Genomic DNA, 24702 nt, shown 5'->3' with positions numbered 1-24702 from the left:
GAAAGAGTACGTATGCAGGGCCTATCCAGACTGCTCTGTCCCTTGCCCCTCTCCCTTACAACTTCCAGCATTCAGAGGCCTAGGAAGTCGTAATTTGGAGCTTGCACCTATACTTATAATACTTTGTATCCTGTGATGGATTTATTCTGCATAAATTCATCTACTCCTTTTTCTGAACCTGGTTAAATTGTCAGCCTCTACAGCATCTGGCAGCAGCAAGTTCCACGATTTAACTGCATGCTGTGTGAAAAAGTACAGCCCTGTTGGTTTTCAACCTGCTTGGGTTTCAGCAGAGCAGCTTACACAGGTGCCTCCCTTTGTGGGCTGAATGCGCAGCATGCCCAGTGCAGGGGGAAGAGGAGCAGCGCAGGCCTCTCCTGTGGTGTGATGGTTTGATAAAGTTGCTAGCTGCTTTTGGGCAGGGGCAGTAAATGGTTTTGCAGGTTTTCCCCCTGGATTGCGGAGTTCTGGTGTGTGATTGGAGAGTAAAATGCTGTGCTAGTAGATGCATATTTTGGCTCTTTCAGACCCCTGTCTCTTTGGACATGTACCAGAGCTCATACATGACAGACTACAGACCGTATGGTGACTACAGGCAGTCCACTGTGCACTCACAGGTACGCTGGGTTTTTCTGTTTTTAGGTATCAGCCAGTCTGCAGCAGTCTGTAGGTACCTTGTGTAACCCACGCTCACACTGTGGACTCTGTTCCCCTCTAGTGGCTGCACTGTAGGTAAAGTGAACAGCTTCCGCCTTTATATCCAGAGCAGTGTGTGGGCTCTTCCCTGCTGCTGCTGACCCATTCAAGGAGGCTGTCACGTAGGAATTGCTTCCTTGTGACTGGTCATCCCTGGGACATATTTAAAAGCAACCAATGGAAAACATAGGAGTGCAACCCAGCTAATTCTTGATGTGCTCCTAAATCCCTTGAGTGCTTCTAAGTCAGTTCCCAGGGGCCAATAGTTTTCACATCTCCTATTCAGGCCATTCCAATGGTTGGTCCAGTTAGAGCCCAGTCCTGTGACTCCTGCTCATCTGAGTAGCTGTTCGTCGCATGAGCAACCCTGTGGACTTCCCTAAGGCTGCTGTACTGAGGAGCAGGTTCAGTCCCCTTTCTTCCTGCCTTGCATTCAGGAGACCAGTTAGCAAGGAGATTAAAATTCATCCAGAAAGCAAACTCTGCTGTGGAGGAAGGAGCCGGGAGAGGCTCTGAAGACAGGAGGGAAGTATTTGTTCCCCTCCTTTTTTTAATCCTTTTGTGGCAGGAGTGAACCCTTGAACTATTTAATCTGATTTGCTTGGCTTTGACAGGCCTTCCCTAATTGCCTGTGACAGTCTGATCAGTGCAGCAGCTATTTACACTGGGAGAGGAGCCTGCGCTCTGGGGGAGAGTCATTCACTTGCTAAAGCAGCACAATCTGTCCTGGGGCTGAACTAGGAAAGGGCCAGGCTTGGGGAAAAGACAGAGGGCATGTGTGTGCTGATGCGGCACAGTGATTCAGAGAAGGGAGGCTGCCGGAGGGATGGTGTACATTAACAAGCTGCATTAACCCAGCACATCATGGATGGCAAAGGCCCAAGCTCCTGGCCCTGGTGCTTTTCCTTAGTCTGAAATAGCTCCAGAGCAGAGGCTCACAGGAGGCTTCCCACTCCACTCTCCTCTGGTCTCTTCACCCTCCTGCTTTTTCCTTGGCTGCCAACCTATCTCCTGCCCTCTGGGGACCAGGTACACGCTGCCAGTTCAGTTCATTAACATTCCTTGCACTCCACTCCTGCTGTTCTCCCAGGCCGGCTACTGGTTTTCAGGAAGCCCGAGCCTCAGGTGGCTGTTCGCCCTCCAAGATCCTGGTTTTGATGGCAAGATTTTAACTTTCCTCCTGCCAAGGTTCACGTATCCCACAGCACAGACTGGGTTGCTGTGTCCTCTACCCACACTGTTCTGCATAGTCCATAAGGAATCCTGGAAAGGAGCAAGCAGTATGTGAATGCCACGATATGAGTTGGTTTGTCTAGGGCAGTGTTCAACCTTTTTTCATTCATGGACCCCTAAAAAAGATTTGAGTGGAGGGGTGGACCCCTTTGAATTGTAAGTATGGGTATTCACATTTTTTGATTGATCATAATCATCTTTTGCAGATCCCTTAGACACAGTCTCCAGACCCCCAGAGGTCCATGGACTGCAGGTTGAAAACCACTGGTCCAGGGGATTAGAATGAAGGAAAGATCTGAAAATGCTTCAGCTTTATCAGGTTACAGGGTAGCTGTTTCCACTCACCCCTTTAGTTATTTCAAAGGCTGAGAAGTGGAAGGGTAATCTAGTGGTTAGTGAGCTTGTCTGGGGCTTCAGAGACTGAGGGTCACTTCCTGTACCTGCTACTGACATCCTGTGTCACTCCAGGGCAAGTTACCGTGGGCTATATCTGCTTAAAGGCTGAAGGGATTTAGGTGCCTGATATATAGATCCACAAACTTCCCACCAGCAGAGACATACCTAGGGTGGGGCAGCTGGGGCAATGGGATGGAGGGTGATGCTCTCAGTTATCATTGTGTTTTACCTAACAAGTGTCAGGTGCTTGCTGTGTACTCAGAGTCTGGCTGAAATGAGTTCCACTGACCATGATGATAATAGGCAAATTTTATTGATTCACAGTGATAGCAGATAAAAATAATGCAAACAATTCTCTATCTACCCATCCTAGAGCTGTCATCAGAGGGAAGGTACGTCTGGCCAGCGTGCAAGTTTCACTCTGAGGTTCTCTCTTGAATGTCAGATGTCAGTAGCCTGGAGGTTGGAGGCTGAGGCCCACCCACTGGTTGGGTGAGATTGGCTGGTGGTGTGCCCTCTGTCCATGATGGCCTTGATTTCCCCTCTTGGGAACCCTTTGCTGCTCTAAAATCCCTCCTTTTGTATCTTTTTCTCTCTGTGATGACTCTTCATCTTCGGGCAATGCTGATTGGTCTCTCTGTGGTTGTCATACTGTCCATGTTCTATCCTGTCAGCATATTCCTTTGTTTAAAAACCCATCACAAGCACATATCCTAATTTGGGCTTTACTGGTCTTCTCCTGAGTTGGTCTGTTCCCCCAAAATCAGTAATCCCAAGGGCCCTAAAGTTAGGCACTATGACTTGGTGCCACCTTGTCTTATGTTATGGAACAGTGTGGTACATGTCTTTAATTTCCCAGCCCGTGTGTCTACTTGCTGCTTGCCTGTCAGACAGAGCGGGCCTTGAAGAAAATTTGTCACAGACTGGCTTTTTAGAAATCAGTTAACCCTTGCTGTTGCCCTGGACCATTATTCTAATGTATATCTTTACCTATAAGCCAGTTTCCAAAAGCAAACCTCTAAGTACCATTTTCTCACCATCAACTTGTTTCTGCAGAAAGTGAAATCGGCAGAAACTCAGCAGGACATCTCAGATTCTGCAGCACCTCTTGAATACCAGCCCACAGACAATACTGTTGGCCAGAGAAGAGGAACCACTGAAGAACCTCGCCTTAAAGCAGCCAATGGCTCTGGAGACAAATTGAAGAAGAGTCACGTGGGCAACTCATGTGGTTCTGAATCATTCCAAACGGTCCAAGATCAGAGGAAGTATTTTAATTCATCCCTTCCTAATGCAGAAAGCTACCTCCCTAGGTATTATCCTTCCACAAATCACAAGGACAAATTACGGAGAACACAAACTCCCAGCCCGCTAGAAAAGGTGGCTTTTTATCCCCAGTCTCCACCAACCGCTGTGCAGTCTTCAGGGAAAGAAGGTAATACTGTACCTCTGGGGTTTGTTTGGAAATGCAGATCTGGTGCCTGAATAGCTAGAGCTCTTCATCTAGGGTATACAGATAGCTCTGTTACTAAATTATCTATGCATTGCACAGTCTCTAGCAAGTTTATCTTCATAGCTTCTTTGTGAAGTAGGGTCATGCAATTAGTCCTATTTTAAAGATAGAATCAAAGTTCAGAGAAGCTAAGGACCTGATCCAAGTTCCTCAGTGAGCATCTAAACAGGACCTTGGGGAAAACTGCTCACCAAGGGCAATCCAGAATAACCCCACTCCAGAACAGCTCAACCCTTAGAGTACCGACATTCATTTGGTACCTACATTTTGGCCTGACATGAACTTAGGCTTCTGAGAATGATCATAAGTGATGGAGTCTGAGTGGCTTCATGCCTTAGTTCTGCCTGAAATTCTTGCAAATGAGATCAGAGCTGGAGCAATGTCTTAGCTGAAAGGAAGCTCACTCCTTGCTCATCTAGGAACTGACACCCCCTGTAGCTGGTTTCACAAGGAGGTTTATAGAGTGGTGTTCTTAGATCCTTCAATGTGTTTTTATACCAAATGCTATACTAGAGGCACAGTTACAAACAGTGTGTGGGGTGGGGGGGAGGGTGTGTGCTGATTTTGGAAGTAAATGACAGAATTGTGAATTAGGCTGGGATGCAGAAGAACCCAGCTAACATCCTAACCATGGGGCCATCTTTCCTCCCCATAGTCCCCTCACTTAGGCTCCTCCCCGAATGTTAAGCAGCCTCTTTTCACACAGATGCTTGTATCCACTTGCATCACCTTCCTCTTCCCTTCATGCTGCTCACAGAATAATTTGTTCTACAACTGGCAGAATCTAGCTCAGCTGTATGGAAGTCATTGTAGCTGTACTAATCTATACCCGCTGAGAATATGGCCCTCCATCTTTACCAGAGTGGGAGCTAAAATTAGGGTATGGAGCCTTGGATCATAATGTACTCTCCTTGTAGCGCCTCAAGGGCCAGCATTGTGCAATCAAGAACCAGGTCACAGCTGGGACTCTTACCAGCAATTTATCCAGGAGACCTGCAGAGCAAGACAGCGAACAGCTAAGCAGAACAAGAGCAGGATTCTGGGCTCTTCCGTTTTCAGGGAAGGTTAGTAGATTTGGCACCATAGGCAGTGAGGAGCCCCCACAAAGGCTGGTTTTACTGTAGGTTTTGGGGTTAATGCTAAGAAAAGCACCAGGGAGAAGGGGAGTTGAATAAAAAAAGGATGAGGACATTTTAAAGCATTTCAGAGACAGGTGGAGGAAACTATCTCAGACCCCCACTGTGGCACCCACAATTCTACAGTGGATACAAGGTAGCTGGAGGTGCAAGCATTTGGATTGGCATCTGCGATTCATACTTGTGCATGGAAGATTTAGGGGAAGCAAACTGCACTCACATCACAGGAGGCTGGGGTCCAGCTCTTTGGAGATGTACTTATAATATGGAGAGTGGCATATGCGCAGGTTCCTGCAGAACTGCTGCTGGCTATGCGTAGATACCATCAGGTACACCACACATGACTCTTAGAATCCTGGAATCATAGGAAAGTAGGGCTGGAAGGGACTTCTGGAGGTCATCTATTCCAACCCCCTGCCTAAAGCAAACCATTTTATCCAAACCATGTTATAAAAAAACCTGATATCAAAACTACATAGTTAACCCTGTCCCACAAATAACTTCAACAACTAGAACTCAGAACAAGGAGAACAAAGCCAGTAGGGGCACTTGTACATGTGACGCCATTAACATGTGATGAAAATGCCATTTTGTGTGGCTTAATGGCATTACAGTATACACATGCAAGACTTTTGGGGGTTTTAAATGACTTTGCATCATTGAAACTAAACTACATCTGGATGTAGTTAGGTTTGCAATGTTGCAAATTGCAACAATGCAACTATCCAGCTGTGGGAGAAGTGGACAGGTTCTGCAGAAAAAAAGGATCATGCCCCTTGCCGCTTTTGCTTCTAGCAGGCTCCTGCAGCCAGCAGAATGGCTCAGGCGACTCAGGAATAGGCTGGCTTGCCCCTGGGGCAATATGAGAAGGCAGCAGGAAGGCAGATGGGTTTTCTGGCAGCTGGAGAATGAAGCAGGGATGGTACACAGTGCTCTGGAAGCCTAGGTGGGCTGCTAGCTGTCCAGCTTGGGCTTCCAGCACCCTGTACACCATCCTTACCACCTTCTCCAGCCACCAGCAAACCCAGCCACCCTCCTGCCACCTTCCTGTACTGCACAAGGGGTAAGCCAGTCCATTCCCAGGCAGCCCTGGGTGTCCTGCTGGCTGCAAGATCCTGCTTTCAGGAAGAAATGGCAAAGGGCCCAATTCTTGCTGTTGTGGAGCACCCCTGCCCCACTCCCCTGCAGCCAGCGGATGAGCTGCCAGTGTGCCAAGCAGCCCCTGAGCTTCAGGGAGACCTGGTCCTTCCCTCCAAGGCAGTGTCACCTCCCAGGGCTGTCTGAGAAGGCTGCTAGTGGGCCAGGTGCTGCCCCAGCTTGGGGGCAGCATCCAGGCCTATCCAACCCTTCCCCGAGCCCACCTACTGGAAGTCTGCTATGCACTGATCCCTGGGTGGGCTTGGGGAAGAATTGGATTGGTCTGGCTGCTGCCTCCGAGCTAGGGCAGCACCTAGCCTGTTAGTAGCCAACCCGGGCACCACCACTGTGGAGGGAAGGTCCAGTGCCCCCTGCAGCTCAGTGGCTGCTCAGCCCACCAGCAGCTCAACACTCGGCCATGGGCAGACTCTGGTTCTGACAAAAAAAAAAAAAAAGGATTGGGCCCCTCACTGTAATGCGATGGAAAAATTGAAATGGTTTAGTTGTCAGGATTTTGCCATGAAGTGAGCAGGGGTGATAGGCCTGATCCAAAGCCCAGTGGCGTAGAATTTCCATTGGCCTCAATGAGCACATCTTCACAAGCAGGAACGTACGTTCCCTGAGGACAAACAGCAGCAGTACATATTTATGACGCTGGTAGTTGTCCCCAGGGAACGTCCCTGGCATACAGCAAGTTGCCCCAGGTGGGGATGGGGAGGTTGGGGCCAGCACCTTGGCTGGCCCAGCAGCCTGATCCTGGGGGCCTCCAGAGCCTGGCTAGCAGCTGGAGCATGGCTCTGGCTAGCCAGGTTCCAATTTCAGGTGGCGCACACTGCCACCACATATCCTGCCCTGCTTTTTTCTGGTGCAGGTGCTCCCAGTGTCAAAAAACCCCTATCACGCTGCAAATTAGCAGTGCCTGCATGTGCAGTGTATGGGTCTGTGGCATCACAAGCCGCATGTGTGAGCTTGTGGGGGCATATCCAATGTAGTTTGGATTTGGTTCTGCGTCCTCTTCTAGAGCCAGGTGCAGCATCTCAAACCCTTAAGCCATTCTTACTCTGTCCAGCAGGAAGAATAGGGCACAACTCCATGGACCAGCACATTGCATTCTGACCAAGGTTCCTCTGAATTTGTGGGGTAGAAGGTGACACCCCAGAAAATGGCCGTTTACTCCAAATCAGCTCCTTCTAGTATATGGAGCTTGATTTTCTGGGGACAGAGATTATGGGCAGAGGGAGGGTGAGCCAGAACCCATGCAGCACAAGTGACTGCCCTCATTTCGTGCTCCCCTAGCTAGTTGCCTCTTGCCCCTTTTGAGGTATCATCACAGTGTAGCAACCCTAGGGTGAAGAGGCTTCTTCTTGAAGTCAGCCTTTGCATCTTTTATCTGCATCAGTCATCTAATAACAGTGCCTATCCAAGTCTTCCACCCTACATGTGTGTTTGTGATTAGACACTCAAAGAATATTAGAGAAGATGGTCCTGCCTTGGACAGGGGGTGGAAGTCATTTCCCTGTTATGATCCCCAGCTCTCCTCTACTACTGGCAGCAACAGTTGATGTAGGGAGTGTAGGCAAAATGCCAGTGGCCAATGGTGATTGAAGCCCTATATTTAAGCAGGATGAGATAGCAGCGTACTTCAAATATTTATGCAAGCCTGAACCTTCCTACTATGAAAGCTACCATCTGTGATGGTAGTAGCAAGATGAGGAGTAGGGAATTTTTAGGCAAAAAGTCTGCACTGTAGAGACCTATTGAGAAAGAAAGACAAGCCAGTGAAGTTCAAGATGAGACATAGCAAAGAGAATACAAGGTACTGGAGATAGGGAGGTATGGGAAGTCCTTTTAGTTATTTGAAATCTCCTCTCTTTTGCCAGAGCGCTTCAACATTGATAAGAGAAGTACCTATAGCACTGATTTCAAATCCTGGAGTGGAGGCTATGATGGGCAATGTACAGCACATAGGAATGTCTCCAACATTTTATTTCAAGATGGCTGCCACAACCAGTAAGACATACTTGGGGCTATAGGTGGGGGTGAGGGGGGTGGAGTAGGTACTGGGGTATTTTAGTTATCTTCAGTTTTTTAGCCACGGGATAAGGTTAAATGAAGTCATTCATGAGGCCCAGTCATGCTCCCCTGGGAAGATCTCATGGGAGGAGCTTACGACAGCTGGCAAACTCCATTGGCCATCCTTCCTAGGGCGACCTGAGAAACATCTCTAGCAGAAAGAGGGATGTTCTCAGAGGTTGAAGTATCCTAACACTATGGTAGTGTTGGAGTGATGTTATAGTTCTGATAGTCCAGGAAATATCCAAGAGAAAAGGTTATTGTGGGTGATATCTTTCATTGGACCAACCGTATAACTGGGAGGGATCTACACACACCTTGAGGTACCAGCTACCATTCTCTGGGTCTGAGACCTGAGAAGCCCATCTCAAATCAGGAATGGCAGGAGCTTTTGGCATGTCTCTCTCATAGGTACAATATGAGTAAACAGGCATGAATGCCCAAACTCTCAGAGTTGTAGATTAGCTTAGATCTCATTGGAAAGGTCCTCTACCCTCCCTACACCACAACCCCCCTGTAAACTGGCACTGAGGTCTTCCTTTTGACCCATGGCCTTGGAGCCACGGGATGGCTGAGGACTATCGATGGTATTACAGGTTCTTGCAACTTCTTGTCTAGGCTGGGAGTTTGACTTTATTATGGCCATATGAGTAGCTGCATTTATTAATTTTTGAGTATAGACAAGCAAGGCCATTACTCTTCACCTGTGTGGTTTATTCCAGTATCAAGCAGATGCAAATCACATTCTAATAGTTTTGCACCAATTCAGCTGCATGAGTGATGGACTAAATGCTGCTGAAATCAGGGCAAATCCCAGCCTGTACAGGTCACTAGCTCACAAGCATTTAGAGTGCGGTGGTGTTTACCTTTGACATTACCTTCTCACCGACTTGTTCTTGCATTCCCCAGGAACCCCTGGATTTCAGAATACAAGGACAACTACAGTGTTTTCTTGCAGAGGCTCAACTGGCCATCCCACAACTCCATCTCTGGTCTGTGTTCACCTGTAAAGCCCTTCTCACACCTTTCTCATGGGCTGTCACCTCAGAAGCCCATTGCAGTGAACACGGCCTTTTGAACATTGTTACAGAGTCAGTGCTGCCTTTAAGACTCTGGTAAGTATGAAGGTCAGCTCACCATGCTGAGATTTCAAAAAAGAAAAAGTTTATGGGAACATTTGCATAAACTGAGGACGTAAAATATAGAATCATAGAATCTTAGAAAATTAGGTTTGGAAAGTACTTCGGGGGGTCACATCTAGTCCAATCCCCTGCTCAAAGCAGGACCAGCCCCAACTAGATCATCCCAGCCAAGGCTTTGTCTAGCTAGGTCTTAAAAACCTCCAAGGATGGAGAGTCTACAACCTCTCTAGGTAACCCATTCCAGTGCTTCACCACCCTCTGAGTGAGAAAGTTTACCTAATATCCAACACTTCTTCTCTTGTGTTTTGGCCAACTCAAATCTGGACTACATTTTTCAAAATGTTTAAACAAATGAGGAAAGAATTTGAAAACTTTGTAATCTTTCCCCCTTTTCCACCACCGCTGATTGTGATTGGCAATGAAATAGCCCACATAGGAGACATGCAAATACTTCCTAGGGCTTCGGTTTCTGGTTGATGCACTTCAAGCTTGTAGGTCAAGGATGCAAGTGGTGTGGGAGGCATTTAGAGCCACAGGAACTGTAGGGATGGGAAAGACCTGCGAGTGAGATAAAACATCATCAAGACCTTGGAGTTGTTCTTAGCTTCTTAAGTGCTCTCCTATAAACTGGTAGCTTGTTACTCTGTCCCTGTGCCATGACTGAATAGATCATAGCATGATTTAGGTTACTCTTCATGAAAGCAGTGAGGCATGTCCTTACAGATTATTTCCAGTCACAAATATTCAAAACTGATGCGTGAGGCCCAAGGAAATCATGCAATTTAGCAAAAACATCATAAATGTTGGGATGTTTTTATTTGCTTTCTGATTTCAGGATTCCCATTTTGAGCTTTCCTTTGCAAAGATGTGGGTGGAAAATTTACTATTTGAAACCAGACCTGAGTAATCACTTGATTCCAGGATCTGAGACTTTAAGAAAATAAATAGCAACTAAAGTAAGACTTGCGGAAAAATAGCCAAAGCTGGCAACATGACCCAGTGCTGTCCCAAAGAGGGATGCTCCCCTGGGGTCTTCCTAAGTGATTTGCCCGTTATTGTCCATATTGAGAACTTGCATCCTGATACAGTAGAAGTAGAGTCTCGATAGTTCATAGGGTGAAGTGCCATAACCATTGAGAAGATGAGGGGTTGCATATCAACTAGGGGCTATTTACACTGTTCAGGGCACAACCATGGAGATCCTCTAGTTGATTGTCACAGCTTTTATTTCAGAGGACTCCATTTGACTGAGCAGCTGCAGGGAACCACTGACATGGTCCAACTTGATGGAGAAGTGGCACTCTTGGAAGTAAAAAATGTAGCAAGCAGCTCCATGGCTTGTCCTTCACTTGACAGCCCCCTGTGAATTAATGAGGGTAGCAAACTACCTGGATACAAATGATCTTGGTTCTACAGTATCTCGTGCTCTATCAGTTACCCATGCCTCTCTGTTTGTGATTGCAGCTCTGAGAGCTCTCCAACATGCCAGCCATGATATTATCTGGGAGACCATCGATGCCTGGGCAGCCCTTTGTGTTCCACATTTGTCATTGCCTTTATAAGCTTGTTTTGAAGTAATTCATACAGATCTGTCGGTATTCACATGTTTATTACACCTGAACCACCACACTGGTTTTAAACTCCAGATGAAGAACAAACTTCAGTTCAGTGAAATATATTCATCTGAAAAAATATTTAGAAAGTTCCCACTGGTTGTGTTATAAATAAAGTTGGTTTTGCAACAAGCAGCAGATTGGTTCCATTCATTCATTGTGTCAAAACTCCTTTCTGATCCCAAACGTGACAATTAGTTTGACCCAGGTAGGCTGACCCTTTAGCCAGGAACCTCTGTTGTTTTAAGTCCCTGGGAGAGCACTGGCATACCCCAGTCAAAATCCCCAGCCTTGTCCGCAGCTAACGACGGATGTGTCTGAGGAAGGCAATCCCCACCCAACACTAGTAGCAACAAGAGTGAAAAAAATTCTCCCCCAGTCCCATGTGGCAACCAGCAAAGCCCGGAGGCATGGGGAAAACCAAACACCCTCCACTCTGCTCTGCAACCTGGGGACAGCAAGCACAACTCCACACAAAACCCTGCTTCCCCCGAACTAGAAAGCCATAACTTCCTTTTCTGTTATTCCTGGCCCTCCACTAACTTTTTCCAGCTCTTTACTCTTGTTTCATAACTAAGTCAGCTATGGAGCTCTGCTTCATTCTCCTGCTCCGGGCTGCAAAGGTCGTCTTGTATTCACCCGGTAGCTTCCATGCGGGAGTCTCCTGGGTTTCCAGCTGTTGTTCTTCACAACACACTCTAGGTATTGCTACTCCTAAATCATCCATGACCAATGCTTATGGAACATGGAAATGCAGACTCTTCTTGAAAACCTCCAGTGAAGGAGAGTACACAGCTTCCCTAGGCAGTCTATTCCACCACCCTCCTGTTCTAACAGTGAGGAAGTTTCTCTGGGTAGCCCATCTAAACCTACTTTGCTGCAATTTCAAGCCATTGCTATGCATCCTACTCTCTGCAGGGAAGGAGAAAAGGCATTCTCCCTCTTTTTTACGATAGCCCCTCAGATATCATGTCCCCCTTGTTCACCTATTCTGCAAGCTAAGCATGCTTATTTCTCTCCGCTCCTCCTTGTATAGTCTGCCTTCCAAGCCCTTTTCTTCTCGTCTTGCAGGGGGGAGTTTCAGCAGTCCGAAGGGGTGTAACAAAGCAAGTCTGACCCTGGTCAAGCAGACTCAGAATGTGAGTGTAGGCCGTATGAAGAAATCCCCCTTTCTCTGCCCCTCCCTTGGGCCAAACCAAGTGACCCCTCTATCTCCTGGTTTTCTTCTTGATACAGGCTGGTCAATCAGGTGATCTGGCCAGCTAAATTCCTGGGCGGAGGGGGGATCATTCTCTTTCTGCAGTGGGCATTTTGAACGCAGCAAGCAAATACCCCAGGCTCCTGCCTGGAGGTTCTCTGTAAGTAAAAAACCTGGACACTAGCCAGGAGTTAGGAATTATGTGTAGGCCAGTCATGTTTTAAAAGGATCACTGAGTCCAAGACTGTATGAGACTCACATGCTTATGTTTGCTCAAAGAGTATTCTGACTTCCTAGTTCTAACCCTCTCCCTAACACCCCCCCCGCATCAATACAGGTATTGGGTTACAGCATGCCTTGTTGTGCTACTGTGGGCAGAGAGAAAAGAAGCCTTTCACTCCCAGCGTGGCCAGCGAAGTTTGTCTTTTTATTTTCCCTCAGTTACCTGATGCTATCTTTGGATGCTTCAGGCTGAGAGAAGCACCCAGAAATATTACTGTGGGCAAAGCACCCCCAAGGTTTGCAGGGTTTGTGTGCTCTGGGGTGCACAGAGCCCTACCAGAGACCACTGCCTGGGTGGTGGCAGTGTTACCCCAGGCTCACAGGTGTTCTCCAGGAAGCTGGACAGCTGGCTGTAGGTTCCCCAAGGGAGACTCCTGAAACATGGTTTTCGGTTTGGCACAGTGAGACGGGTGTCCGTGCGTAGTAGCACCCCTTACTGTGCACACCACAGGCTGTCAGAAGCCTTATGGGTGGCAGTGCCTGGACAGCTGGGATGCTAGCCCCTGACTGACTGAGGCTGCAAGGCCCCTACTTAAGTTCACCTGGGGTTCTCATCTGCATGTTTATTAGTCCATACATTTGCTTTAAAAGACTGGTGGTCTTGTTCTAGGATGGACTGTTCCTGACTCTGGTGGGTCCCATGGCTGTATGGCTCTGGTTCCAAACCTCAGCTTATATGACTGAGACATGATTTATAAAACTTATAAAACTCAGACATGACTGCCCATGTCTGAGTTGTGTGAATTAGGTCTGTTTGCTACTCTTTACCTGAACCTAAGATTTGCTTTAGCAAAGAAAAAATGCTAGATGTTGTTCCCTAGTTTTATGTGCTCTGTTTTAAGGCTCCAATGGCACCTGAGAACAGAACAGTAATGTGTACTTATGCCTCTGGGGCACTGCTTAAAGAGGGCAGAGTTAAGGTTGTGTTACATATGTGACATGTACCTTACCTGCTTTTCAGAGGAAACTGTGTACCTTCTGGTGTTCAAAGGTTTGAATTCACATTGCCTTTGTTTTTCATTTACTGATTCAGAGGTTTAGGTGTAGTTAAATTTTATGGTTTGGAAAGATGTTGAGCATTACCAGGTGACTGTAATTCTCTGTTCAAGAAAACTTTTGTTAGTGAATGTCCTAATTTGTTAACGGTTAAGGATCTGTTTGCAGAATGCAGTGTCCAGTTATCTCCTGGTTTTTCAGGTGGGGCTGGCAATCTGTAAATGTTGCTATAGGTTGGTAAATGTCCATCCCCATAGCATTTTATGAACATGGAAATGCAGACAGGTGCAGTGACAGAGCTGCTAAGACATCTTGATATGGCTCTGTAGAGGTACAACTGGGCTTCTTTTAGACTTGTGCCAAAGGCCACCACTAGTTGACCTGGCTGTAAATAGATACCTGGTCATTTGGTCTGGGGTGGGATAAAAGGTGGCCGGATATGATGCTAGCATCACAATTCCTTTGTGTGCTGCTTGGCTAAAAGTACTAGTGATCCTCAACCATGCCAGCCTGATGGACTTCACTAGGCTTGAGCGAAGCTATCCACATGTGGAGGCACTGAGAGTAGGGAGAAATCTTCAGAGACAGGCTATTTCACAAGCTTTATTCCAAGTAAGTTACAGTAATTTTGAAAGCATGAAAGGAGACTAGTGTGTGTGTCTCCTCCTCAACCTGCGATGTCCTGTCCCACTGTCTCTGATGTACTTAGCATTCTCCCTCTCTTTTCTTCACAGTGTTTCTAGCTACATCTGACTCATAGCAGCCTTGGAGCCCCAGAGTTGTACAGTATCTTACTTACCGTACATGCTATGGTGTTTTTTTGTGGGGGGTAGGATGGATCAGACCCCAGAGGCCCCTACTTTTCCAGGGCTATGCCCATCTCACTGAGCCTCAGAGCCACAACTGAAACCCCTATGCATAGAAGAGACCAGATAACTATGTTAAATGCTGTTTTTATAGTCACTGAATTTTTGGAGCCCTTTGTTCCAGAGTGCAATAGTTACTCTTTTTAAAGAGAAAGCCTCAGTCACCCTGAGCTCTCTCCAAGCTGATACTCCCATATGTTAGAAAGCCATCACAAGAGAGACTCACAGCATAAGCTTTTTATACTCTCAAAATGGAGCTACTATGGTCATAGGTCTTATAATGGCTTTGAGCATCAGTGTAAATTTAATCAGTAATGTAGCAGTAAGGCGGTATTCTGTCTACATAAGAGTTGCTGTTACTGCTGTAGTACTGCATGTTTGAATTTTGGTAGTAAGGCAGTATTCTGTCTACATAGGAGTTTCTGTTGCTGTTACTGCTATAGTACTGAGTGCTTGAATTTTGTTAGTGTGGTTGTAGCTTATGGGCTGTAAAGCAGCTTCCTTTTTTTCTCACTTTTATTGTAATGACACTGAAACACACCAATCATGGAGAAGAACCTTGCTATACAGGATGGCACTACACAAACATGAAACAAGATGATCTTGGACCAAAAAAGTTTACAATCTAACCTCTCTGGTCAATAGGATTTTCTTTTTCCATTTCCTATCATACCAGACACACCAATCTTGTTACACTTCACATGACTATTCTTTTTATGTTAGAATGACAGAGCTGATATTTGCCTTATTCATTGAAAATACAATACTCACTCCACCTGTTATATCAGAGGTGGTGATCCCTGCTGGTCTAACTCAAGTACATGAAGAAGAGTATGTACTTCAATTAAAAATAATATATAGACATGACCTGTATGATCCCTTGCAAAGACTTGTCAGCACTTAATAAAACACACCGAGGACAGACTATTTACACTGATGTTAGGATTCCAAGTGCCTTCAGTCCCTCTTGATGAATGAGGGAACATTGTACATGATCATTGAGAAGCTGGGTTGGAAAGAAATACTCTTCTTTAGATGTATCTAGGAGTTATATGGCTTAGTTGACTGGCTAAAACGCTTCATGGGGAGAAGCTGGACCACTGGACATTTGGTATATACCACTGAAGTCATACACATTCTGTACATTCTTTGCTTAAACTAGCCTTGAGGAACATTGTTTGTTATGATGTTCATGTTTTCAGGGAATTATATAAAAAATGGACTGCTTCACCTTAAGAAAAGCCTAATAATATTGCTTCTCTACAAAGGGATCTCCGGCAGCATTTATATGGCATTCTTCACCAGTTACGATGAAGAGAGCTCACAGACAACCTAGGTCAACCTGACATTCATTCCTGTGTGTGGGAGAACATTCCTCCTGAAAATTGGATTTGAAAGCCATATGAGAAGTCATAATCAAAGCTCAGGTAGATGAGAAATTGTTGGTTGTCATCATGATTAACAATGGACAACCATTAATCAAGGACCTACCTTGTCAGCTTCCTGTCTGATTTTTGTATTTATCATCCACTTGTGATGTCCAAATCTTACCATTTGGCTAATATCTGTTAAGTTGACATGATAGATTTGCTTTGAGGGACTTTTCTTGGAAATCGGTAAGATCCCAATGCTACAACCTGTCTGCAGATGGCACTGCATAGCTGTTGATTCCATCCACAGTCTTACAACAGAGCAATGTCTCTGTGAAAAGAGAGGAAATAAATGGTGTTTCTAAAGGCTGATCCTGGTAAAGGGCATTGGGGGAAGGTGGGGGGAAGAGATGGACAGGACAGGTGTGTGTGAAATTGGTTACCCTAGAACAGCAGTCAGTAACTTTTTCAGGTTGTGAGGCAGAATGACCAAGCTCAGGTCAGAAGCAGATGGGCAGGTGGACACATGCTAGGACCTAGCTACTAGGCCTGTGCGAAGCAGCACATATTTACTTCAGATTCGGCCGATCTGGAGGGACAGCGATTCGATTTGGTGATTCAAGTTACTGTCCTGATTCGATTCAGTCAAATTGGATCTGAAGATTTGGCACTGCTTTGGAGATTTGGCTATAGACTAAGCAGGCAGCAGTCCTCACCACGCTGAACACAGCTGCCTCCAGCTGATACGTCTGTTGTGGTGGGCAGAGTGGGGAGGGAGGGAAGGGGCGTGGGGAGCAGATCAATGACCCCACAGCGAGGGAGGGATTGGGGCTGGGACAAGCTACCCAGCTGGGGCAGGAGGCATGGGATGCGGACACTGCTGCTGCTTGCCCAGCTGGGGCGGGGTGGGGTGCAGGCTGTGGGCGCAGCAGCATTAGGAGCGGGGGCTATGCCCTGCTGCTGCTTGCTCCCTTCCGCCTGGAGTGAGCCGCGCCTGCATCACGCCCCCTGACCCCGTCCCGGTTGGGCAAGCGGCAACAGGGCATAGACTCCACTCCCAAGGCTGCTGTGCCCACGTCCTAAGCCCCCCACCCCAGCTGGGCAGCTTGTCCCAGCCCCAGCCTGAATCCCTAAGTGGGGGCATTGATCTGCCCACCCCCATGCCCCTTCCGTCACAAAGGGTAATTAAAAGCAGGGCTGGAAGGGACCTTATGAGGTCATCTAGTCCAGCCCCCTACTCAAGGCAGGATTGTTTTTTACTAAACGATCCTGGTTAAGTTTATTCTAACCTGTTTTTGAAAGTGTTCGGGGATGGAGATTCCACAGCTTCTCTAAGTAGCCTTTGCTAATGCTCGCATAGTCAGAAAGCTCCCTCTGTTTTCCAATCTAAATTTTCTCTACTGCAGCTTGAGACCATTGCTCCTAGTCCTATGCCCTATAGCCACAGATAAAGTCTATCTTCATCGTTTTTATAATTGTCCTTCAGGTATGATAAAGATGAGAGAGATTTTTTTTTCCCTTTATCTGTAGGGATTGCTGCCCCAAGGAGCTTACAGTCTAAGGCTACTTTTCCTGATTTCTTCCATCTTGAAATGATCATGCAATGCTCTTTACCCATGGACAAGTGGAGATAACAAAGTGCCATGAATTTAAAAAGTATGCACCTTGCACTATGTGAGGGTTCAGCTGGGACATAAGTGGCTGGGCCTGCAGGTGGGCTCCTAGGAGCAACGAGGCTCTCGGCAAGGCAGGAGTGCAGATTACCAGAGCATCAGTCCAGGGTCTAGGTTCATAGATTCATAGACTGTAAGGCCAGAAGGGACCTTGGAAGATCACCGGGTCCAGCCCCCTGCACCAAGCAGGGAAGACAACTGGGGGTCAGGTGACCCCAGCAAGGTGACCGTCTAGTCTCCTCTTGAAGATTTCTAGGGTAGGTGATTGCACCAGGTCTGGAGAGAGCTTATTCCACAGTCTGGACACTCTGACAGAATTGACAGAATTGAACCGAGAAAAAGAAGACTATCCATGCCGTGGGGAAAGTCAAATATTTTCATTCTGTCTTTCAGCCCAAATTAGGATGAAAAATTAAAATATCAGAATGCTTTATAGATTAAAAAAAGGACTGGTGTTCAGTTTGGGGAAGTTGAGCCACTGCAGTGCTTCACTGCACGGGAGAATTCGTTGGGAGCACAGGGGAGAATGAGGATATGAGGGAGGCAGAACAAGAACTCCCAGAAGGCCTTGCAGCAGCGCAGTCAGCAGAGAGATTCAGGTCAGTGGGAGGCAGATACACTGCTTTTTTCCTTTCAGATTCTCAGTGTAAAATTCTACTGAAATTATTGCAAGACCTGATCAAATGTTGATTTTTCTTTTTTTTAAATAACCCCATGTTTCCATCCAGAAAAATGTTTCATTCACAGTTTTTCAGCCAGCCCTGGTGATGAGCACTTAGAAACAAGTCAGATTAAGCTAGATGGATTGCTACTGCTGCATCTCTAAAAGGTGAATGCAAGGAATGCCTTTGCCACAGGAAATGTGCTTTCTACTGCTTATGCAAAGCAAAAACAAAAGAAAGAAAAAAGAGATGAAGGTGCTGGGAAAGGCATAAGTGGCAGTCAGATAAATGGAGTATGAATATATCAGTGCAATACAGAAAAGCAGTACTGTGGGAAAGAGAAAAGCTGATTATATTGGTGATCATCATCGGTGGGAGACACTATGGTGATGTAGCTCCTTTTCAGATTTGCAGACGTGATCCCAGGTCCTGAGTTCTGATCAGGGGCAGGGAGTGAAGGGGCTGCCATCTTTTTTAGCCCCTGACGCTTAACGCCTGCAGCAGACTGAAATTCACTTTGGTCTATGCTTTAATTCAGTCTCCTGAGAGGTGTTTAACTTTCTGCTTAACTGCTCACAAGGCCTAGGTGGCAGCCAGGAATAGCTGGAGTGCAAAGCCATCCCCTTGCCTTGGCCAACCCCCCTGCCCTGCGCCAGGAGCCCGGAGGGAGATCGTGTGAGCTTGCTGCATGGCTAGAAGTCCCTTGGGGTTTCTCCACGTGAAAAAGGATTCCCCAGGTTCCCGATAAAGCTGTGACTGGAAGCACCCGAGCTGTTGATCCGTGTCTGGCCTCTTTCAACTTCACATGCTGCCACTGTTCTTGCAAGATCCTTATTTACTTTCACAACCTTCTCCTTCCTGAAGTGTTTACTGAAACCAGTGTTGCTTTTTCTAATCCCAGCTTTCCTGACGCTGCCAGTGCTTTCTGTGAATGCTTGCTTCTTTTCATCCTCCTCCTATGGCAACCGAGATGACTCACAACCAATTTAAACATACCAATGGCCTTACAGCGGTCACCCCAGTGCCTAATGAGTCTGCTACAAGCTTTCCAACCAACGTGTGGGAGTAATTATTGTTGTTGTAATGCCCTGGGAACACTCAGGCTGCGAGAACATTTTTTGGAAGAAAAGAAAATATCTAGCACCTCCTTCCCCACAAAACAGTCAAAGAACCACCCTGGTTCTTGGTGCTGCTAGCAAATCCTGACTGGTGTCTCTCTATATGAATGTGTGGCCTAAGCATCAAACTGGCTGAGGTCAAAGGTTATGTCCATGCTGCTTCTGAGGCACTGTTGAGACGTCTAAGCACAGCTGTAGCTACCCAACCACTCTGGAAGTGCCCCAGCCACTCCTCTCAGGGCCCTACCTATGGTGCATGGAGCAGCGTCAAGACTACTTCCCTAGGCTCCTTTTCCAACATTGGTACATGGGAAGGAGGCATGGGTAGCTGGGTGGGTGATTACTGGATTTTCTTGCATATCACATGCCTCCAAATAAGACCCACACCTTAGTTTCGGGAAGGCAGAACAAAGGAAAAAAAAAAGGTTTGTCCAGTTCTGGCCCTATGGAGCAGGGGCAGTGCCTAATCTCCATCTCTTTTATGCTCCCCTTCCTAGTCAGGCAAAAACTACAGTTTAACCCTCTCAAGGCCACAGCCTTATTGGCAGCAGCAGCTCTTGGCTACTCAGCCAAAAGCTACTGCCAATTCCAGAATGGCTCTGAAAGGGTTACAAGCGGAGCTAATGCGGAAGGCTGAACTCTGCCCCTCCACTCATGCCACTGGGAGGGAAAAGAAGGAAAAGTAGCAGCAGTCGCTTTACAGTGTCCATGTTTCTATTCCAGGCAGAAAATCAGCTGTCCTGCTTAAGACATGCACTCCGGTTTTGCAGGGCTAATATTGGGGGAAAGGGTCCATATGGTAAGTAAGTAAATACGGTTGTATTGGCATGCTCAAAAATGCTCTAGAAGTGGCATAGACATATCCAAAGAAGCCTGAGGACTACATACAGGAGCAGAGCTACTCCACCGCATAGCCCGTAACTGTGAAAAGATATGTGGCTTCAAAACAATAGTGATGTCATGAGTTTAATGGGATTCAAAAGCAATGAGATGCTTATGGAAAACATCAACTGTTGCAATCCTAAATATTTCCAACTCAGGAGATCAGGAGGAAACTGTCCCTGGAGGTAGGTTATTGCAAAGACTTTTGCTTTACTCTGAAGTAGTTGGTACTAGTTACTGTCAGAGACAGGATAAGGAGCTTAGGTGGATTTAGGATTCAGTAGGACAGTTCCGTGCTCTGGGTTCAGTCAGCTTTCCCAGAAGGATGATACCAGAGAGAACAGTAACCAGAGAAATGAGCAACCCCCAGGGCTAGAGACAAAAGTTACACATAAACTGGTTTAAGTGATCAGAAACTGGCTTAAACCCATAACAGAACAGAAGCTTAGTGCATATAAACCAGTTTCAACATGGCTGAAACTGGTTTAAAATAAACTTGGTTGAATGTAGCATCAAACTTAACTGATCTGGGTCAAACCGGTTTATGAAACTTCTGTCCCAGACCCCTTCCTGGTTCAAGTGAAATCACAATCCTCCAGCATGCTTTTCAGCTCTGGGCTGAGCTGGGCTGTCTGCTTCAGAGAGCAGGGCTGGCTCTGCCCCTCTGCTCCCTAGCTGGAGCATTGGGGGCTGGCTGACAAGGGGGTTGGGGGAGCAAGCCTGGCTGGGGATGCAGCCCAGCCAATGTGGGGAGGAGGGGACTGCCCACCCCCAGGCAAACCTCTGCCACTCAAACTTACTGTTTCCTGCAACTATGGACTACAAATACCTGGAAGCAGGAAGAAGAAGTAATGAGCAACCCTGCAGAGTCCTGCTGCTATAATTCTGGACTGCAAATCCCAGAGAGATTTGGTGCTGCAGGAAGAGGAAGTAAACACATAGCCAGAGAGCTGTGCTCTAGTGCCCCCTGGCTTCTGGCATGAGCCACCATGTGGCTCCATTTCCTGAATCAAAGGTAAATGTTTGTTCACTCTTGTTCAAATTAATCTGTGCAGTTTAGACTAACCTGCAAAGACTGAATCAATTCAGGCTTGGGCTTTGTGACTGTGTGTACCTAGTCCAGAAGTGATTTTCTAAATAGGCTTGCCTTTGCATTTCTGCAAGAAGCCATGGATATTTGGATAGTCCTTCTACTGTTCTTCACAAGTCGACACATGCACCGATTTCCCTTACACGTTCAAGCTAGTGCATATTCCAGGCTCCTCTTACTACTTAAAGGGAGAACAGTGCTCCCCTGGAAACAGATAAATTGGTTCAAATCAAAGTGATAGTTATTTACAAACTGATCTAAAGATTCTTCCGAGTGAGAAACACTCCACCCAATTCCAAGCTGCAGCAGCCCAGAATCAGCAGGTATTCTGCCACCAACCTGCTGGCGAGACTTTTGGGTACACTGGAGTTTTCTTTTCAGTCATCGTTGGCTCTTAATTGCAGAGGGTCAAATAGCATTGCTATAATTAGGAAACTCTTACCCAATTGGACTGAAAAACTGTGAAGCGCAGTATTGGCTATAATGCAGAACCCCAGGGCAGCCTTCGCTCTAGTGACTCCTGGTCTCTTGTGTCTGTTGCTTGGTGGTTTGTTTTGTTAGCACTTTGTAGGTGGGTGGAGTATTGTAAGGATAATACAGGTCTCCCTGGTCAGGGCTAAGGGCCTGTTCCCTGCCTCTGGTCACAGCTGTTTTGTGATCTGAGCCTAATTAGATTCAAGGGTTGACTCGCACAGAAGGCTTTAAGAGGCAATCAGCCAGCAATGGTTAGGAACCTGTGAACAGAGGAGCTTGCAAGGGATAGCTGTGTGTGTGTGATTCCCTTAAGGATAAGATAGAAAATGGCAAGTACAACAACACAACAGAAGAAGCGGTGGGGAAAAATATTATTTTGGGGGGGGGGCTGAGCCTCATCTGGGCCCTGCATCTCCCTCCTGAAGGATCGTTACGGGGTCAGTGCAGGCTGGTGCTGTACGTGGTGGCGGAGGAGTGGCTGCTGAGTACTGCAGGACAACGGTGCCATGGTGCTGCTGCAGTCACCAATCACTGCGAAAAGTTTGTGGGGGATAAGCCCCATTAGCCCCACTCTTCTGCCACCTATGTTGCAGGTAGATTGTAATGGAGGATACCAGAGTCATACCAAGATAGAAATAAATGTAAATCTAGTGGGGTAGCATTGTGTGTCAATGAGGTGCTTACCAAAAGAAAATGTAACCCAATCTGTTTGGATGGAAATTACTATGGGAATGGACAGTTGAAAAAGCCACACAATGTCTGCTATCAATCCTAGGCTCACATCAAGGTATGGATAGGTATGTCTTTATAGGAGGAATGAGTAACAGAACTGTGTGATGTCCTTAATTTTCCAGATACCGGCAGCACTAGTATCCCAATATTTAATAGTAGAACCCAGGTAGTTTTGATATAACCAAGAGATTATTTACAAATTGTCATTGAATCAACAACAGGCAATGCTATTTTAGACTGAGCTTTTTGTAAGCAGCAGGGATCTTATAGAAGAGCTGGTCATGGTAAATCATCTTGAATGGAATGATCATGTGGTGATTCAGTTCTTTTTAATTTGCAGGACAGATAAAAATAGACCTAGAGCTAAGGGTTTAGATTTCAGAAGGGGAAACTTTGAGATACTATGGAAACTAGTTCATGGGGTTGAGTGGACTGAAGAGCTCAAGGATTTGAGCACAGAAGCCTGGATTCCCTTTTGTTAAAAGTGTGAATTCTATCTGGAGCTTATTGTCCCAAGCAAAATTAAAGGAACACACACATACACATGCATGTAGACCCAGCATGATGAAAACGCATCTTAAACAGGATTTCAAAAGTAATCACAAGATTTACAAGGAATGGAAGGAGGACTATGGCTGGAAAAATAAAGAAAAAATGGCTGGAAGCCTATTTGAGCTGGAACTCATCAACAATACTAATACTAAAACCAATAAAAAAGGGCCTTCAGCCTCATAAATAAAAAGGGAAGAAGTAGGAAAGATGTGAGGCCACTATATAATGGGAAGAATGAAATAGGATGCAATTCAACAAAGATAAATGTAAGGTACTCCACCTAGGGAGGAAGAATCCCCAGCATACCTATAGGTTGGGGGATGACCTCCTCAGCAGCTGAAAGGGATCTTGGAGTCATAGTTGACTCCGAGATGAACATGAGCTGGCAGCGCAATGAAGCCATCAACAAAGCCAATTGCACCTTGTCGTGCATTAGAAGATGCATGACCAACGGATCAAGGGAGGTGATGCTCCCCCTCTATGCGGCACTGGTCAGGCCGCAGTTGGAGTACTGTGTCCAGTTTTGGGCACCGCACTTCAAGAGGGACATGGAGAATCTGGAGCAGGTTCAGAGGAGGGCCACTCACATGGTTAGTGGCCTCCATGGAAGACTCTATGAGGGGAGGTTGAGGGATCTGGATCTCTTCAGTCTTCACAAGAGATGTCTGAGGGGAGACCTTGTAGCAGTCTCAAAGTTTATCAAGGGAGGACAACAGAGAATTGGAGATGCGCTATTTACCAGAGCACCCCAGGGAGTAACTAGGAATAATGGGTACAAACTAGTGGACAGTGGATTCAGGTTAGACATTAGGAAGAATTTTTTTACACTAAGGGTGGCCAGAATCTGGAATGGGCTGCCAAGAGAGGTGGTGCTATTACCTAGCTTGGAGGTCTTCAAGAGGAGGCTAGATAGTCACCTGGCTGGGGTCATCTGACCTCGATCCTCTTTCCTGCCAGGGGCAGGGGGCTGGACGCAATAATCCTTTGTGGTCCCTTCCGACTCTACAATCTGTGAATCTATGAATATACTGAGGGCTGTGTGTTGATTAGGGATACTTGAACTATGGTCCAATTCTAAATGCATACTCTGCTTTGGTTTTCCATAAGGGTAAGGATATACATGAGGTAAGGAATTTTTGTAATATTTTTTGTTGGACCAATCTTTTATTGGATGGACATGAGGTAAAAGTAGGGCATCAAAAGGAAGGAGGATAAGGTAAAAAAATGATCACATCTGAGGCAGAAACAAAACTAAGACTATGCTGTGATGAAATATGCTGCATTATCTCCCTCCTAGAATATTAAGGGACTCGGCACATTAAATTTTAAGTCTAGTAGCAAGGACATGAAATGAATCTGCCAATTCAGGGGTCCCTCCTCTGACCAGAGAATAGCAATATAATATCTATTTTGCAGAAACAGAGGTCCAGGCTATCACGGACCTATTACTTTGCCCTCAATTCTGTGAAAGGTCTTGGAACAGATTTTGGTGGAAAGAATAATCAAAGACATGAAGGTAAATGGAAAAAATATAAAATTCATCCTAGCTTTAGCAAAAGTAAATTACATCAGATTAACCTGTATCATCTTTGATAAAATAACTGAATCTGTAGGCAATGCAGTGGCCCAAGATTTAAGGAAAGCATTTTATACAGTTATTTTATAACTATTATTTAAAGTGGATAAGATGGGGATACATAAAAGAACTGTAAGATGGATGAGAAGGTGAATAAAAGGGAGACCACTGTGCCTAAACCTGTAGGGGAGAGATTCTTAGTGGCGTTACTTAGGAATCAGTCTAGGAACCAGTCCTGTATTCTACTTTCACCAGTGACCTTGGTGCAAGAGATAGGTGTGTGTTAACAAAT

At 46.2% G+C, this 24702-nt stretch overlaps 1 protein-coding gene across 1 annotated transcript in view; it reads left to right on the top strand.

Annotated features, from left to right (window-relative positions):
• LOC102372823 overlaps positions 1–10865 on the top strand; it is a 13023-nt gene extending 2158 nt beyond the window's left edge. The window contains exons 2-7 of the mRNA XM_006028656.2: positions 528–617; positions 3382–3760; positions 4756–4902; positions 7992–8121; positions 9094–9299; positions 10791–10865. Of these exons, the coding sequence (XP_006028718.2) occupies positions 528–617; positions 3382–3760; positions 4756–4902; positions 7992–8121; positions 9094–9262 (915 nt within the window). The 3' untranslated portion in view covers positions 9263–9299; positions 10791–10865. The remainder of the gene's footprint in view (positions 1–527; positions 618–3381; positions 3761–4755; positions 4903–7991; positions 8122–9093; positions 9300–10790) is intronic.
• The last annotated feature ends 13837 nt before the right edge of the window (positions 10866–24702 follow it).

The sequence above is a fragment of the Alligator sinensis genome, unplaced genomic scaffold (genome assembly GCF_000455745.1).
Source record: "Alligator sinensis unplaced genomic scaffold, ASM45574v1 scaffold656_1, whole genome shotgun sequence".
Classification (NCBI taxonomy): Eukaryota; Metazoa; Chordata; order Crocodylia; family Alligatoridae; genus Alligator; species Alligator sinensis.
The sequence above is the reverse complement of the archived record's forward strand: the minus strand, read 5'-3'. Positions and strand labels throughout refer to the sequence as shown.